At 38.8% G+C, this 18,302-nt stretch overlaps 1 protein-coding gene across 1 annotated transcript in view; it reads left to right on the forward strand.

Annotated features, from left to right (window-relative positions):
- The first annotated feature begins 4,308 nt into the window (after window positions 1–4,308).
- Window positions 4,309–18,302, forward strand: part of dner (delta/notch-like EGF repeat containing) — a 41,471-nt gene continuing 27,477 nt past the window's right edge. Inside the window, exons 1-4 of the mRNA XM_079620562.1 lie at window positions 4,309–4,827; window positions 16,158–16,463; window positions 16,603–16,697; window positions 17,613–17,776. Of these exons, the coding sequence (XP_079476688.1) occupies window positions 4,585–4,827; window positions 16,158–16,463; window positions 16,603–16,697; window positions 17,613–17,776 (808 nt within the window). The 5' untranslated portion in view covers window positions 4,309–4,584. The remainder of the gene's footprint in view (window positions 4,828–16,157; window positions 16,464–16,602; window positions 16,698–17,612; window positions 17,777–18,302) is intronic.

The raw sequence follows: 18,302 nt of genomic DNA on the forward strand, positions 1-18,302 counted from the left end.
TTTGATACCCAGAAAACACTAGTATCGCAATAGCAGTGCACTGGAAATGAGGAGTAAGGGTCTTATCTAGCGAAACGATCAGTCATTTTCTAAAAAAACAAAACATTTATACTTTTTAACTAATGCTCGTCTTGCAATAGTTCTGCGATGCACGTCCACGACTTCACGCGTAATCACGTTGGAAAGGTCAACGTACATATTCTGGTCAATGCGACATGAAAAGGTAGGGTAGGACGAAAAAACCCATCTCATTTTCTCATCCAACTTCAAAATCGTTTGTAAACACTGGGTCGGTACTTCCGCCTACATCACGTGTGACCTTTCCAATGTGATTTTATAATGCGTAGTGCATTGCAGAGCTAGTGCAAGACAAGCATTTGTGGTTAAAAAGTATATACATTTAGAAAATGAAATAGAAAAAAAATAGAAAATGACCGATCGTTTGGCTAAATAAGACCTTTATTCCTCGGTTGGGTTCGTGTAGAGCCTTTGAAGCTGCACTGAAACTGTCATTTGGACCTTCAACCCATTGAAAATCCTGGAATGTTTTCCTTAAAAAACCTTTTCCGACTGAAGAAAGAAAGACATAAACATCTTGGATGACGTGGGGGTGAGTAAATTATCAGGGAATTTTAATTCTGAAGTGAATTAGTCCTCTAAAGGGTCAGTTCAGCCAATAAAGAAAATTCTGCCATTATTTACTCACCCTCATGTCAATCCAATTGGTCAATAATATTCTTCAAAGTATCTTCTTTTGGAAGTCATACAGGTTGACTTCCAAAAGAAGATATTTTGAAGAATTTATTGACCAATTTTGGTAACCATTGACTTCAAATGTATGGACAAAAAAAAAAAAAACAACACTGAGACATTTCTCAAAATATCTCTCCATACCCTTTATAAATGAAAGGGCGTTTCTGAGTTTGCTGAGATGGTAAATGCGGTACGGTGCGTCTCCAGCTACAGCACTGGGACTGGCTGTGTGGTTGTTGCCATGGTAACCAGCAGGAGGAGCAGTTGAAGAGGAGAAGCGCTGTGCCATAAAAACAGTAAACACTCACAGTTCATCCTTTTGTGGATGCTGTTTGGAAAGGTCCTTCGGTCTCTTGTATGATTCTCATAATTGACATTCACTGTAATTGGACCGTTGAAAGGGCAAAGATGATGCTGGACGATAGATTGCTTGAGGAATATATTGGATGCTCTGTGCATTTCTGCTGAGGACTTATAATTAAGTTGCTTACCGATAGAAACGAGAAATAGATTCTTGCCGAGATCATTTCTAGTGCGCTGCAATTGCGATACTAGTGTTTTCTGGGTGTCAAAAGAGCCCGACCTCAAGATACATGGCTTTGGCTGCTATTTCATTGGGAATGTGTGGGATTTTCCATCCGGTGGAAACTGTGCACTCACTCTGATCAATTGTATCCGTAATCTCTAAGTATTTAAACATCGTTTTTGTTTATTGAAATGAAGCTGAAATAAAATATAACCATTAGATGTCATTTTTAGCTAATCTCTAAATATCTATTTTTCGTAATGTTGTAATGACTAAATTTAAACAATTGATTTTTGTTTTAGTTTAATTTATTTAGGCAAAATGGTAACACTCCACAATAAGGTCCCATTAAATAGCATTATTTTATGCATTAATGTCAACTAACAATGAGAAATACATGTGTTACTGTATTTATTAATCTTTGTTAACTGTTATACGCCTCATCTAGGGGAAAGGGTGCAACATGAAAGAATCGAATTTGGAACAATGATGAATTTATTGGCTTAATTTGGGACTCTTGATTCAGGAGCTGACCGGGCCAAAATAACAATCAACACTTTCTTATTTTTAATCCTCTTTCCTAAACCCTAAGCCAGAAAATAAAATAAAAATACAATGTACAAACCTGATCCAAAAACAGAGATCAACCAGTTTACAATACACAAAAGTGGCGTCAGACTCCTTACTTTCCCAAATCCTCAATATTCACAATATATTTACAAAACCAGGCAAACAAAATGAAAAGGGCAGTCCAAAATCAGCGTCAGAAAACAGGCAGAGTCAAATAAATCTACAAAGTTCCTCAGATACAAACAATGTACAAATAAACAAACAAAGCAATACTCGCAGTCTCTAACACTCTTACCACATTTAAACTCTCCTAACACACACACACACACACACACACACACACACACACACACACACACACACACACACACACACACACAGTCAGTCAGTCAGGACATATAGCATCAATCAGCCTGCATCACATACACCTGTTCATTTTTAGCTCAGGTTAACTTGGGGCATTAAATAATATTAACAGATATTTTTGATTTTATTAATTGCAACTTTATTAATCCTCCAAAACAAAGCCACTCCTCCTCCAAAACACATGATCTCTCACAGCTGAGTCTGCAAAGTGTAATGAGAGACGGCGTTAAAGGGTTAGTTCACCTAACGTCAGAACGTAGGCTCCCTATTGGCCGACGCTGGTCATGTGTCTGATGCGTGAGCCCGTTCTGACGTACAACCCAGAAGCGCTGCGCTGTTACACTACGTGAACTCACTCGGAGGCCCACACAGAAGAACATGAAGAGTTGAATACAGTCATCATTATTTTTGTTTTGTTTTTACGCACAAAAAGTATTCTCGTCGCTTGATAAACTTATGGTTGAGCCACTGTAGTCACTTGGACTATTTTAAACATTGTCTTTACCAACTTTCTGGACCGGCAAGTTTCAATAACAGTAGCCTATGGTGGAGTGATCCAGCTCTCAGATTTAATCAAAAATATCTTAATTTGTGTTCTGAAGAGGAAGGAAAGTCTTACGAGGTTGGAACAACATGAGGGAGAGTAATTACTGACAGAGTTTACATTTTTGGGTCAACTAACCCTTTAAATGATCTCATGCCTCAAAGCACATAACATTACTATAATAATGAATATAAACAACTTAAGCCGCGTTTCCACCGCAGGAACTTCACCCAGGAACTAGGAACTTTGGGTCTAAATGAAGTTCCGGGTAAATATTTCCCCTCCGAAAGTCCCTGCTGGCGAGGTAGTACTTTTTCAAAGTTCAGGAACTTTCGGGGGCGGGACTTGTGCGCTGAACATGCTGATTGGTTGTGTTCACGCCGCATTTTGATTGGATGACTCCACGCAGCATTCTATTTTAACCGCCATTTTTAAAAATCCATTGCGGTTTGTGGCTTCATGCAGTGAGAGTCTGTCTGCAAATATGGAATTTAATAAAATAAAACACAGACGACGAGGTTCAGGCTTTATTAAGCGTATTTGTGGAAGAGGAAGTTTTCTGCGCGTTCGTCCCAGACATCTCACGGTCAGTGTCCGCAATAGCGGATAACATATATCGTCTAATTTTATGTCTAGCATTACGAGCTTTCTGAACACGCTTTAGTATCAGTGCTCGTCTCTTTTCTGCCGTTTTGTTAATTACCTCGTTAGTAAACCAATACATCACAAACAACTATAGCACAGTTTGAATCTCCTCCATGCTTATTATAATGTGGCGCTCAAAACTGATTACTGTCCGTCCAGACTGGGAGGAGCAGTCGCGCGCAGTTTACATAATCCCGGCACTTTAGACCGCGGTGTAAACGCAGAAAGCAAACGGTCTGGGGCAAAAAAAGTTTCTGGGGAAAAAAGTTCCTGGGACAAATTGTTCCGGGTAATTTCGGCTTTACAGAGCTCTATACACCACCTGACTACTGCAGATTCAGGTCAGCGTTGTCACGGGTTGGCATCTCGTAATTACGGTTATGAATGGCATGAACGCAGCATAAGCTTGTTGTGTTGGTTCAGGAGGAACTGTAAAGTTAGCTTCTGTTTGTTTGCAGCGCTCAGTGACTCTGTCTACAGCTCTGCATAACCTCATTAATCCCGCTGATGACGTGATGTCTGGTAGCTATGAAATGGAGGTATGGAAATACATATGTTGACTGGCAGGTAGGACATCCTATTGGACAAACATTTGTTTTGTTCCTGAGACCTCCACAGATGATATATGTACATGTTTAATATTTAGACCAGTTTAACAAAAAGTGTTATTGCCTACCCAACCTTTAACTATTAACTAATTATAACAAATGGAACCTTATTGCATAAAGTAATACCGACAAATTAATGTAGTATTTTAATATAAATAATTAATCGGAAAATAATGATTCTATCCAGCGAGAAACTATCAGTGATGAGACTTGTGTAGGTGTCTGACTGTTGTTGCACAGCTTCAGCTACACTGACACAGCAGAAATACACTGAGAGAGAGAGAGAGAGAGAGAGAGAGAGAGAGAGAGAGAGAGAGAGAGAGAGAGAGAGAGAGAGAGAGAGAGAGAGAGAGAGGCGGAGCGTGTGCATGCCGTCACTGTGGACGAGTTCCCTCCCTTCTGCTCCTCTTTCTCCCGTCCTCAAACACACTCAGACCCTCCAGTCCAGCAAACTGCCTGTCTCTCGCACACACACACACGCACACACACAGCCGCAAGAGAACGTCTGTGATCCGTTGATCTGCTCTCGACACCAGTGAAGGGAAAAGGTGACACATTTGTGTACCGCTCTCATGCTGCTCTTCACACTTCCTCTCCTCCTCATCCTCGGGGTGCGGAGCGGATTCGGGACCCCTCTGGCATCGACTGAGGCCCCCAGCGTGTCCCCGGACCCCTGCGAGGGCAGACCGTGTCTGAATGGGGGCGTCTGTAGTCGGGTGGGAGAGATGGAGGACAGTCCGAGCACACAGATGCAGTCGGACTTCTGGGCTTATACGTGCATCTGCAGCCAGGGCTTCACTGGACACAACTGTGAGGTGAGAGTGTGAACTTCACCCGCTGGACGTCTCTGTGTGCTGCTCGTGTTATATTGCGTGATAAGCATTTATAAAGACATGTATATGTCTGTCAATGGTCTGCGAGAGATCATGTGCTGTCTGTGCCATGTGAAGGAGAGTGCTGCGTTGCTGTGGCAACAGATAGGCAGGAGAGGAGAGGCGGCTGTGCGTGTGTGTGTGTGTGTGTGTGTGTGTGTGTGTGTGTGTGTGTGTGTGTGTGTGTGTGTGTGTGTGTGTGTGTGTGTGTGTGTGTGTGAGAGAGGTAAAGATCACAGCATATCTCTGTGTCTTGCCGTTAGAAATGTTCTGCAGTGTGTTTCTACTCCAAGGCAGTAAAATCATTCTCAGTCTGTCACCTTTTCAATTCACTTTGCAAGTATGCAGCGTTGACCTCATTGCATGCATTCTGTTTTATAACAATCCACTACGGGACACCGAGCCTTTCTGTGATGGGTGATGCAAGCCTTTTTTGAACCTCTAGTCAAGTGCATTGTGGTGCAATTATGGTCCACACTGGATCTATAAGGAACATAGAGATACACTGCAAAAATAAACAGTAAAATATATACTTAAAACTAAAATTTACTTACAAATAATACAAATAATTGACATGCAAAATTGTTTTCAGAGAATATATGTTAAATAATTAATATTATCCCATTTTGTAAGATTTTTTTTTCCTGTTTGTAAAAAAAATCTCCAAATGTTTTATGCTTAAAACAAAAAATGTTTTCCAATGAGATACAGTGTCATTTATATTTTCTGATTTTTTTTTAAGTAGATAGTAATAATTAGGCTAGGCCTATTATTGTAATATATTATAATTTCAATTATATCAGTATTAGGGTTATTATTGTTTCCGATTTCTCGTTTTCAATTAGTTTAAGCTGAAGGACTAAAATAACTCAAACTAAATTAACTAAAACTAATGAATAAAAAACATGAAACATTATATAGACTTTTTTTAATGAATGAAAATGACAAAAACACAAAATAAATCTAAAATCCAAATTAAACTGAAAACAGAAAAAAAATCCAAATATTAACAAACTCTAATAGTTGATCAATGATACTATATACAGTATAATGATGTTGTTGTTTTTTAGTTCATGTACTAAGATGTACTTAAATGGCCATAAAGTGTAACTTTTCCAATTTTCAATCCTGATTTGTATTGTTACAATGTTGGTAGTATATGTAAATGTTTACTCATTCTCCGTGTTACTTGTACCGAGATATTCACGTTTATTTGCCCGCTCCAGGGGCCTCATTTATAAAATTGTGCGTAGGATCCTTACTAAAAGTGTACGTGCGCCCAAAAGCCAAAAATGGCGTACGCAAAAAAATATTCAGACTTATAAAACCGTGCGTACGCCAGAACCTGCGCAGGATTCACTTTATAAATCCCACTCAGCGGAAGATTGTGCGCACATGCGTCTCCTCCCCGAAATAACCATATATGGAGCTTACAACGCCTAGTTTTACTATGCATATCCTCATCTGCATATCATTTGCATATGATTATTCATCCACGTGATAACATGTTTAACGGTACAAGACATTAGGAAAATATGAAATACGGATGTGCCGTCACATTACTTTTAATACAAATCATTTAGTAGCCTATGCTTGCCGTGTTTTTGAATAAATAAATCTAATAGTGTAAAAAACATTTCAGATAAAGTTTTTCTCAATCTTTTCCACTGGCCAAATAGTATTTTTAATTGATTTATATTTTTAATGGAAACAGATAGACCTTGTTGTGCATTATATTTGCACAATATGCTATTATCATGACAAGCAATTATCTCTGTAGTTAAAACATTAAAACACAGCATGCCAAAGGAAAAGTGTTCAAAAGCATTTTTATTTATAGGATATTTATAGGCTATTTATTGAATATTTATATATTTTTTAACTTTTCAGTAAATGTCATACAGTGTTTAACTCTATTAATGAGAGTGGCATATTTAATCTAAATGTTTATATCAGAAGTATTATTTTATTTAAACTGTTTGTGAACATGCACTGTAGCCTATTTATGATTAGGACTCATAATGAAGATTTACAGTTTTACTTCATCTGCCGTTAGATATGCGTCAGTTTCACTAAACGGCCCAACGCGCTCGCTGGCGCGGACATTTAAGGTGTGGATATTTGCTTCAATTGATAGGCTTGGTGAGTGAAATTATATTTGTATTATCTTTCTGTATATGTATACTTTTATTTCGATTTTCTGTCTAAAAGTGACCAAAAAGACATTTAACTCCAGCTCACCATCGGTGTCGCCAAACTGCTCCGTCTCCAAAACGTTCGTACGCATGGGTCAGAGTTTGCGTGCAGGTGCGCACATTTTCCCGTCAAGTTTGTTTTTATAAATCACAACTTATGCGTCGGAAGTGGCGTACGCCTCTTTTAGGGCCTGTTTTGTGCGTACGCAACGGTTATAAATGAGGCCCCAGGGCTTTTGTAAATACAGATTGTACTTCTCTATTTTTGTGTCCCCGCCCACCGACCGTCGGATCGACAGAGGGTTATTAACAGAACGGTTATTGTTCGAGAAGGTGTTGCACTGAAACCTTTATTTGACTTTGTCTCCTCTTTAAACAACATTATGGTAAAAATGTAACACTATGTCAACAGCTTTCTTACTGTACCTGCACGCACTGTGTTTCCGGCAGGTGGAACTGAGCAGTTTCTTTCCGTTTGTTCCCCTCCGTTTGGCATAAAACACTGTGCGTTGTCATCCAGTTTGAAATGTTGACTACAAACACAGATTTTCAGATTCTCCGTCTGCCTACAACGTGCTGGATCCTTCACTGACACCGAGAGTAACTCTCTCCCACTAAACTTTGCTCTTTGAATTCTTCCACCCGGGAAAAATACAATTCTACACCACTATAACTAAATGTTTGCTGAGAAGTATTTCCTACTAAAGCAAGGTGGTATTTGACTGGTCCATAGCAGACATGCCCAGTGCATTATGGATGTTGAAGTTTTCCTGCTTATCTGGCAAAAGTGAAGACAACAGCCCTTTGTCTCGGTTTAGTCAGGTTAGGCAGCCAAGTTTTATTGAAAGCCCATTTTGCCAGCGGTGAAACACAGGGTGAGGGCCTTTCTTTTAAAGTATTAGCAACAGATTTGATGTTTATTGGCTGTAGACGCAAATCAGAGTTAATGCACTAATGGGAACAAAGCCTGAATGTGAGCAGCACAGCTAGACACAATTACGGCCTCTGACCTAAATCACTGCAAAGCTTTACTAAGAGCCGTGTGCACATGACCTGGACAACAGGTGGCACTCATACGGTTATGAAATTGTGTGCGGTTGTGTCTCATTTGTGTTTGCGTGTCGATCTCGTCTTAAGATGCAGTGAGACAGGCATCAATGCGCCCTGTCCTTTCCTCAACCTTAGTTAAAGCTTGTGTCCAAACCTGTGTGCTGTGACGTCATACTGCTCATTTACATCTCCCCCAAAGGATACTGCTGCGTGATTGGTGTATGGCGCTGGCAAGATTAACCGTGATTGGTCGAAGAGGCCTGAAGTCACTGTGATGTCACTCAGTGTTCCATTTCTCCAGGCAAGGCTGGTGCTCTTCAGTCACCCTGTAATGAGACAGCCTTTTCCCCAAAACTTTAAACATTAACCGCTGCTGACGTGACTGGACTTGTGTGATGCTGCAGAATCACATGTGTGACTGTTATGATGAGATGATGAGATGAACTGGAATGATTTGATGTAAGTTGTCAGCCTGCCCTTGAGGATCTCACCTCAGTCTCAGGTGTAGTGCAGCGGCTGACGCAGAGTGATTGTGCAAGAACCACATGTCCTTTCTGAAAACTCCTCTTTAAAAGCTAGGTCTGTCCGTGAGGGACAAAGATGTGTGTTTGCATGTACTTTATGCACACAGCCACTTATCTGGGTGCATACTTAGAAACCATAGATCTGATTACTGGTCATATCACAAGGGATGCTTATTTTCAGGGTCGTCGTGTTTTTCTTCTCTCCTCTTTGGTCTTTTTGCTTTGATTCCAGCTTGTTAAAGCTGCAATAGGGAATTCATTAATATTAAAGAGAGAGAGCTTGACTGGCCATTGTTTCTGCAAAGCTTTCATCTTAAAAATGTAGATTTAAACATAGCAATCTGTGAGCAGTGTGTTTAGCAGAGTTGCCAGACTAACAGCTCTGTTCGAGTGTGAGCCTCATTGAAGGAGATTTAAGGGTAGAAAAAATGAGTAAAATGGGAACTAAAGGGGAAGATAGATATTTTGAAGGACATCAAAGGCTCAAAATACATAGAGAGAGAGAGACGTTCAGGAGAACGGGAAGCTGGCAGAGCACTAGGGGATATAAAAAGAATAGTTAACAATATTAAACCTCAAATTTGATATATGTGAAGGGATCTATATTATCAATAATAAAAAAACTTTGCTGAAAACTAGTTGTACACGATCTACTACATGCCTTCTGCCCTCTGTTTGATAGTTCATACATTTTTTTAGCTAGTAAAAAAAAAAAAAAGTCCCACTTCAGGTTATGGTTCATGTGTCTATTTGCAGGGAAATTTTTACTGATTTCTATAAGAATTGCTTTTATATTGTCGTTAATATTTCAAGATGGACATGTAATGGACTGAAGCAACATCATGTTTTAGAAAGCCATGTTAAAATGTGAGAATCAATTATGATACTTCAGGCTTTTGAGGAACGTTTTTTGATATTATTCAATCATGACTCAGAAATTTTTGCTCCCCAGAATAAAAACTACAGAGGTTTGATGATCGTGGTTATTTGGTGGCACATCTTCTACCTGCCTTTCAGAACGTGCTGCATTAATACATTTTAAGTGTATTATTTCGCCATTACATTTGACGAAACTGTCTTCTGATCCACATACGTAACTAAAAATAACTGTGTGGAAAGTTCCATTAAAACCCCTGAGAAAATATTTTCCAGTTCTGCTTCAGATAGCAATAATGACTTGAATATCATTTCGTTCGACCTTTAATGTAAGTAAACATAAATTCTTTGGGGCCCATGTTGCTGTAAACAATTATTTTCTGATGCAACTCCATGTATTTGTATTTCTCTGTTAATGTTGTCCTCCATCTGCAGGCTGGTTATATTCATTCAAGCCGTCCTCTGATGTTCAGCCAATCACACTCTATTTCCATTTCATACCTGGCCTTTGATGATACTCATACTGTATGAGTGCGAACATTGTGTGAAAGACACTTTCATTAATTAAAACAATTTCTTTTCTCAAAGAAATCTGGAGAATTCATTCATTTATAGTCATTACACAACTGAATGGTGAGGGAGAACCTGTCAGAAACACTGTCTCTCACTTTCTCTATTAATAGTCGTGTGTGTGTGTGTGTGTGTGTGTGTGTGTGTGTGTGTGTGTGTGTGTGTGTGTGTGTGTGTGTGTGTGTGTGTGTGTGTGTGTGTGTGTGTCTGTGTGTGCGCTTTTGTTTTTGATAATGCATGTGAGATAATGCCATGTTGTCCAGGTCAACAATAAATATCACATGTGCAAGACACTCCAACCTCACTTGAACATTTCTCTAAGATTTGTTGCGATGACACTGCTTTGAAAACATTGAATCCATGCCATGTAAGCAACAAATTGATTTGCACCATTTCCATCCTAGTATGCAAAATGAACAACATTTTTGTGAAGGTATTTTGAACTTTTCTTAATATATGATTTGTTATAAACAATTTTTAACATGATCTAGGTGAAAAGTAAAAAAGTAAAAATAAACATTTTCATAACATTACATCATCTTGTGAAAAGACATTTAGTATTTTTCTCAATATGTAATTTGTATATAACAATATTTAACAATAATTTAAGTGAAAATCTAATTTAAAAATCAACATGAATTTGACATTTATTTTGTACAATTTTGTTTTATTTATATCATAGAAGTTGCAGAATCATAAATTAGGCCTTCATAAAAATTAAATCCAAGATAAAAAGTTAAAAAAATATATTTTAAATATATTAAATTAATATAATAATCTATGTAAAAAGGTTTAAAAATCAACATGAATTTTTCGTTTTTAATTTGAACTCTTTTATTCATATAACTCAAATTCCTAAATCTTCCCATTTTAAAGGACAAGTTCGGTATTTTACACTTAAAGCCCTGTTTACAGATCGTATCTGATGAAATAGAACGGTTACGTTAAAAATTTGGACACATGCTCCTGTCCCGAGAATTTTAGGTTTATTTCACTTTTGTGGACCTATTTTGCCAAACGCGTCACACCCGTGATTCTTCTGTTGAGAGCTTGAATAATAGACACTCCAGCCCAGTTGGTGGCGATAATGCACCTTTGCCAATTGCAAGCAAACCGCTGGCATTTCATTGAATACACAGAAGAAGCAGAAGAAGAAGCGGCGGAGTAATACCAAAGAACGTATATTGACAAGAAGTGAAAGCCAATAGAACGTTCCATTGCAACACCAGCGCCCAGCAGCAGCCCTACGTTTCCGCCATTTTGGGGTGAAAGCGACTCGGCAGTCCACTACTAGTGATGTGTCGTTCGCGAAGGAGCCGGCTCTAAGAGCCGATTCTTTGAAAAGAGCCGGATTTCCCATCACTATCCACTAGCTTCTTGCTGTCGCTATGGCAATATCAGCTGCTTTATATATATAAAAAGTACATTAAAGATCAAATCCTAACTGAATGATGACAACATATAATAACGTACAATCACTAGACTAGTGATCATCAAATCCCGTTTAACAGTTTATTTCACAGACTTAGACAAGTCTTCTTTTCCCCACAAAACTTTCAGTTTGGTTTGACATTCTTTGAAGTTCAAGTATTAGCATTTCAAACACTGAATTAATACCAATATATAAGTTGCATGCCATAAAGGCCAAATTTACCTGTCAGGGTCTTTGGGAAACCGATGAAAGACAAGATTTGTACTGCACTGATAGTTTTTGCAGTTTATTGCCGAGCACTGCTTTCTTTTATTCCACTTGGACTTCGTTGTCATTCTGTTTGTTTATGTGTAACTGTTACGGTAACTGTTATCTGTGCTGTTGTCCAGTAACTCCAGTTGGAATCTTCACCCCAAAATGGCGGCCGCGCCACCTAGTGGCTGTTACCCAGAAAGCATCAGAGTTTCGCCTCTTGTTCTTCTATACTCTTTGGTAATACCGCACCTCACACAGCACATTCAATACAAGTCAATGGAGTTGGACAAAAACTACGATAAAACCTGTTGGAAAGCATCTTTTTCAGCGATTTTTGAGTGCGCATATCAGTGAACACCCCTGACCACTCGGTGAGTTTCACGTCTTTGTAAACGAAAGTTTAATGTGTTTTTAGGAAGGAATCTTCCAGTGCACAAAGACAACCATTGTGGGATGGGGTGGGGGGAAGCGAAATAAACCTAAAATTCTCGGGACAGCAGCATGTGTCCAAATTTTAATCTTAACCGTTCTATTTCATCAGATACGATCTGTAAACAGGGCTTTAAGTGTGAAATACCGAACTTGTCCTTTAAATTACAATATGAATACCTGATATTTTTAAATAATAATTTGTATTATATCCTATTGAGGAAGGCGAGCTCTGTCTTCTCGAGCTTGTGATCGTGAGTTGTTTTTCAAGTGTAAGGAGAGGTTTCAGCAAGATTTGGCTGCAATGTGACCTTTAAAAAAATAGGGAAAGAGAATAAGTGGAGGAGGTCTTTGCTGAGAGCTGAAGAGTATAACCTTTTGGGGTTTTGAGAGGCAGGCTCAAATTCTTTCTTGTTTAAATATGAAATATTGTCTCTATAGAATAAACATAAGCTCCAGTGGTCGACGTCTTGAGGTCTGGAAGCTCACAGCTCTTCACATTAGAGGAGGCTGTCTGGTCAAATCAGATGGAAGAAGCCAAAGGTCAGGGATGTATTGATGTCTGTGGGAGCGGGTCTAGTGAGATATCTTGAGAGAGATTGTTGATAAAATGCTTCATCCATTTCTTCTCACTTTGAAGGTATTTTTTCTCATCCATGACCCTTCTTCTCCCCATACTATTTCTACATCCTTTTCAGCAGCCCAACTCTTTTTTTGTTGTGATTGTAGTCCTCCTGGTCCTTTTCTCCATCAGTACTGATGCAGGGAGAGATCCTGTATATCACGTCTTTACAACCCAGATCGTACAGTGTATGTCCCACACAATATCTTATTGTATTGGTAAAATATCTTATTGGTTTTCATATAGATAAATGCATGTTTTGCTTGTTCAAGGCTTTGTATTAAATGCTTATTTTAAATTGCATATGAGCGTAGAAGATCTATTCAGCCAAGACCAGACATATCAACAAGGATATAGCTATATACCTCATTCTGTCAGTTCGTATTAATGTTTATTGTAATGAGTTAGTGTTGTAATGGTCTGAGTACTGGTGGTTTTAGGAGTTGAGTAATAATGTATTGGTTTTGATCAAGTAAATAAAACAATAACCCACTAGAAGTAGCTCAGCATCATTTTTAAAACGAATCAGAGAATTTGTTTTGAACACAAATGTACAATTTCATGTCAGTTTAAAAAAAAAATCTATACATTATCACTCAACTCTAAAAACCACCAGTCTTCAGACCATATAGAAACTTAAAAAGATAGATATGCGTCTTTAAAAGAAACATTATATATACACTTATACGCAATAAAAAGGTAATGAATCTACTGTTGCATGTGTCAAAGCTCAAGTGGACATGATGAACAGTGACAGTGCAGATTATACACACAAAATAAGTCGCATTCAGATGACCGCATAGTTTTTTAATCAGTGGACTGACATGAATCCGTGATTGTAACTGGTGAGATCGAGGAGACCCTCTAACATGTGCAGAGGAAATCATGTTGTGCACTTCAGATGCGGCTCAGTCATCGCCAGGAAAGTTCATTAGCTCGAGGGACAGATGTGAAGAAGCACAGCATGTCTCATGTGTTCTCAAGTCTAAAATACTATATTTACACCATAATTGTTATCAGTTGATGCATTTCAACTTACATGTTTGCAAATCTCCCAAAACATACCAATACATACAATTCACTGCAGTTTTCATGAACACAAGTGAAATTAACACTACTGAAATTAACATTAGTGGCAGAAAAACACCAACAAATTTGTTCCTTTTTACACAGATTATTGATTACTAAAGACTTATTTTCACGTGGTTGTTGCACATAATGCACATATTGGTTTGAAAGCTATTGGACAGGACACAGTGTGTGCGGATGCACATTAAGATTATGAGGGGTGTTCCTCAGGGGTCCGTTCTGGGGCCTTTACTTTTTATCATTTATATTAATAATCTTGATCTCAATATTAGTAATGTCAATTTTTATTTTTATGCCGATGACACTGTGATTTATTGTGGTGCACCCAAATTACACCAAGCTGTGTCTTTTCTTCAGTGTGCTCATGATGTTGTGCAATAAAGGCTTTGTGACCTAAACCTGACTTTGAACGAGACCAAAACTAATAGTAATGCTATTTTCACGATCAAAGAAACAAGTGGCAAATTAACTATCAATTAAATCCTTACAGGGTACTGTGGCATCGTGAGAGGTAGGGTATCACCAAAGTGTGGGTTGCAAATCGAGTCCAGGCAGAGATCAAGGTTTCTCTGTAATAATCAACTCAAAACGGTTTTAACCAAAACACTTTTCCAGCTTCTCTTTATGCTCTCTAACAAAAAACAGCCAGTCTCTCTGTTCTCAGCTCATTAACAGCTTTTCTCCTTCACTCGCAACAGCTGTGTCCCCACCGCTGAGGAACCTGGTAACTGTAGTCCGGTACCAGGTGGCCATCTTGGTTTGTAGTCCCCATGCTGCAACCACCTAGTCCAAAAGTGTCATGTCCTTCACTTGCTAACTTCCTTTCGTCTCGTTCACTCGGATGTACGTCATTGCTTACGTTGCATGAGTGCCACTACTGGCGGAAACTGCAATCGGCTGAATTGGAACGTCCTAACCCCTCGATCACTTGGAATCAGCTGGAGTGGAACGCACTTCAAAATGGCGGCAGGGATTCCCCCGAGGGGAGGTGCTTAGGGAAGTTCGCAAGTGCGTGTTTAAAAGTGGACTGGAACGCAGCCCTAGATGGCACATACCTTGCCTCTGTGACATTCCCTCTCACGATGCCACATTACTATAATAGAGGTAGTGACAGAATAATATAAATATCTCGGTTTTATATTTGATGATTCCTTATCTTTTAAATCCCATGTTAATCAACATTTTATCATTTGCATCACATAACCAGCTCCATTTGTTTGGATTTTCTGACGTTGTAAACTTGCTCTGTAGCTCATCTGGTACAACATTGCACTTGTGACGTGGAGCGTCCGGATACGAGTATAACACGGGTCACTGTAAAAGAGCTCAAAGAACAGAAGCAATGTCTCAGGTTTGCTTTAGTTACACTATCGGTTAGGTTCAGTGTAGAGTTATTTTGTAGGTTGTGCATTATTTTCAAATGCAAAATAGCTTTAAACATGAAGCGCCACTTACCAGACATTTCATTTACAAATTGCCGTGATACGCACAACAACAAAAACGTTGCCAGATTAATCTATTTTGGAACAAAACTCATAGGCCATTTCACATTGAATTTTGACAATTTGTGAGCCTGGGTTGTAGATTTTACAGCCTAATAATTAGTGATAATGTGTAAGGTCATTCATATTTCTATAAGCAAATAATCGGTAACGTGTTTTGTATGCATTTTGGGACAGAGATTGTTTATATTTAGTTGATTCTGTAATGCAGAGAAATCCTTGTGTATATATATATATAAGGAGAAGCTATTTAACTGAGTCATATTTTAGTGTTATTCCTTGATATCATCTATTATTCAGCATGGCTGCTATTCATGTCGCAGACAAACACACACAGTGCACACAAGGCCTACTTTATCTCTTTTGGGAAGAAGACATGTCCCCGCCAAAGGAATTGGAGCATAATTAGACAAATTGGATCAATATCCCTACATAATCGTCGGATAAAGGAATTAGCTCTGTATATTTTGGTGCAGGTGTTTCTGTCTTGAGGGATCTCTCCGTTGCTATTGTTTCATTTCTAACGGCGCTCTTCTGTTACACCCTGTGATTTCAGTTTATGAATTGCTCTCGGTCCTCATTCCTCAGGCCAAGTGATTGTTAGTCGATAGATGTTTGCCTGAAGTGAAGGTTGCTGCTGTTGCTGTGTGACTGGAGCAATTTAAAATGTTTGATAATACGATGCAGTTTTCACCCCTCATTCATTGGTGATGTTGTTATTGGGTGCAGTTTTTTGCAGATCCGTGCGCCAGCAGCCCCTGTCTCCATGGCAACTGTAGTCAGGACGGCGAGGGGGATGGGTTCGCGTGCGAGTGTAGTGAGGGCTACAGTGGTGTCCGCTGTGACCTGCCAACCTTGACCTTTGACCTCTCCGAGTCCACCTGGGACCTCGCCACGCCGGCCACACCTGCGACCACGACTCAAGGGTTTCAGCCAACCACAGTCCCCACCACGACTCAAGCTCCGCCCACCCTGGAGCCGTGGCAGCCCAAACAAGGCCAGAAAGTGATGGAGATACTGTGGGAGGATCAGCAGGTGAGCAGGTGTGCGTTTGCATGCAGAACGCAATTACGGCAAAGTGTGTGTGTCTGTGTAAGCATGACGTGTAATGGCAGTTGGATCCGGTCTGGAAGGCAGGATAATTCCTGTGGATGTGTGTTGTGTTGTGTTGTAGATCACTGATGAAGCCGAGTGTGTGAGCACCGCAGGAGGCGAGTCTGCCGGGATGATGACCGTTTCCATGGAGGTCGCTGAGGAAACAGCTGTGAAGTAAGACACTTCCTGAGATTTAATAAAGAAGAGAGTTGTGGGTTCTGAGTGTGCGGTTGGTTTGAAATAAACTTTCATCTGTTCTTTCTGTGGCATGTACGGCTATATTAGCATGAACCGCTGCAAACTGTGTCGTTAAAATAGCTTTTCGAACTTCTTTTGTTCTTCTTTGGATAAAAAAAAGTTTTTGCTGAATGCATAAATGTAAAATCTTTATTTATTAAAAAAATTAAATGTATTTAATTAATTAAATATGTATACATATAGAATCTTACCAAAGCCACACTTTTGGATTACAATTTCACCACATCATTTGGAAGTAATTTTCATATGATATCTCGGTGACATAAAAGAAAAATATGGATTTTAAAATATTTTAAATTACTGAAAAAATGTAATATAGTACATTGTTGAATGTAATACATTTAATATTATTTATACATTATAATAAATGTTTAATATGAATAGTGCTGTCAAATTGAATCTAAGATTCAATATATATATATATATATATATATATATATATATATACATACACACAAACATATGTGTGCGTGCGTGTGTGTGTGTGTGTGTGTATATGAGTATAATGATGGCACTAAATATAATATAATGTAATATAATATAAATGCATACACACAGACACATATATAATGTATTTAACTTTGTTAGATGTGAATTAATCATGATAATCTAATCACTAAATATAATATAATATAATACTTTTTTAAAATCAGCTCTGACATTTACACTGATTTTAAATCTTGTTCTTAACCCTTACGTTCCCTTTGTACAGTTCACTACATATTTTTCCTGTGTTTATTTCACTGAAATAAATTAAAAGTCCTGTATTTTTCTGCAATCTCTCTCTCTCTCTCTCTGTGTGTGTGTGTGTGTGTGTGTGTGTGTGTGTAGGTTGGTGGGTAACGTGAGCGGCTCTGCTGTACTGTGGCGTGTGGGTGAGGCTGGTTATGAGCAGTGCTCGGTCGCAGACGGCACGATCATGTGGTTCCAGCAGAGCTCAGATGGGCTGGTGCTGCCGGACCAGTCCCTGCCGTTCGGACACAACTACTTCATCAGTGAGTCATGTGTGGCTATATGCACACAATGTGGAAGAAATGTTATCTATTCTTAAAATGATTTACTTAAATTTAGGACTTTGCCTTTTTAGCAGCTTTTTAGCATTTGACCCGGTCTGATTCTGTGAGCCAAACAATGTCTGTCCTGTGAATTCATTCATTTATAGTCATTACACAACTGAATGGTGAGGGAGAACCTGTCAGAAACACTGTCTCTCACTTTCTCTATTATTAGTCGTGTGTGTGTGTGTGTGTGTGTGCTGTTGTTGTTGTAGCAGATGTCAGAAAATGCCTGAACCGACAAGGAAATTGTGTTTTGTAGGAGTTGCAAAAAAAGTCAATAATATTATTAAAGTTGAATGACATGATTTGCTTTATATAATAAATGTGAATCTAGATTTCTAGATGTATGGGTCTAGGTTAAGACAAACCTGTAAAAGTTAAGTGTGTATATTGTGTTTGTACAATGTGGTTGAATTTTAAAAATCGAAGTGTGTGTGTGTGTGTGTGTGTGTGTGTGTGTGTG

Source organism: Phoxinus phoxinus (assembly GCF_949152265.1).
Source record: "Phoxinus phoxinus genome assembly, chromosome: 8".
Taxonomy (NCBI): Eukaryota; Metazoa; Chordata; class Actinopteri; order Cypriniformes; family Leuciscidae; genus Phoxinus; species Phoxinus phoxinus.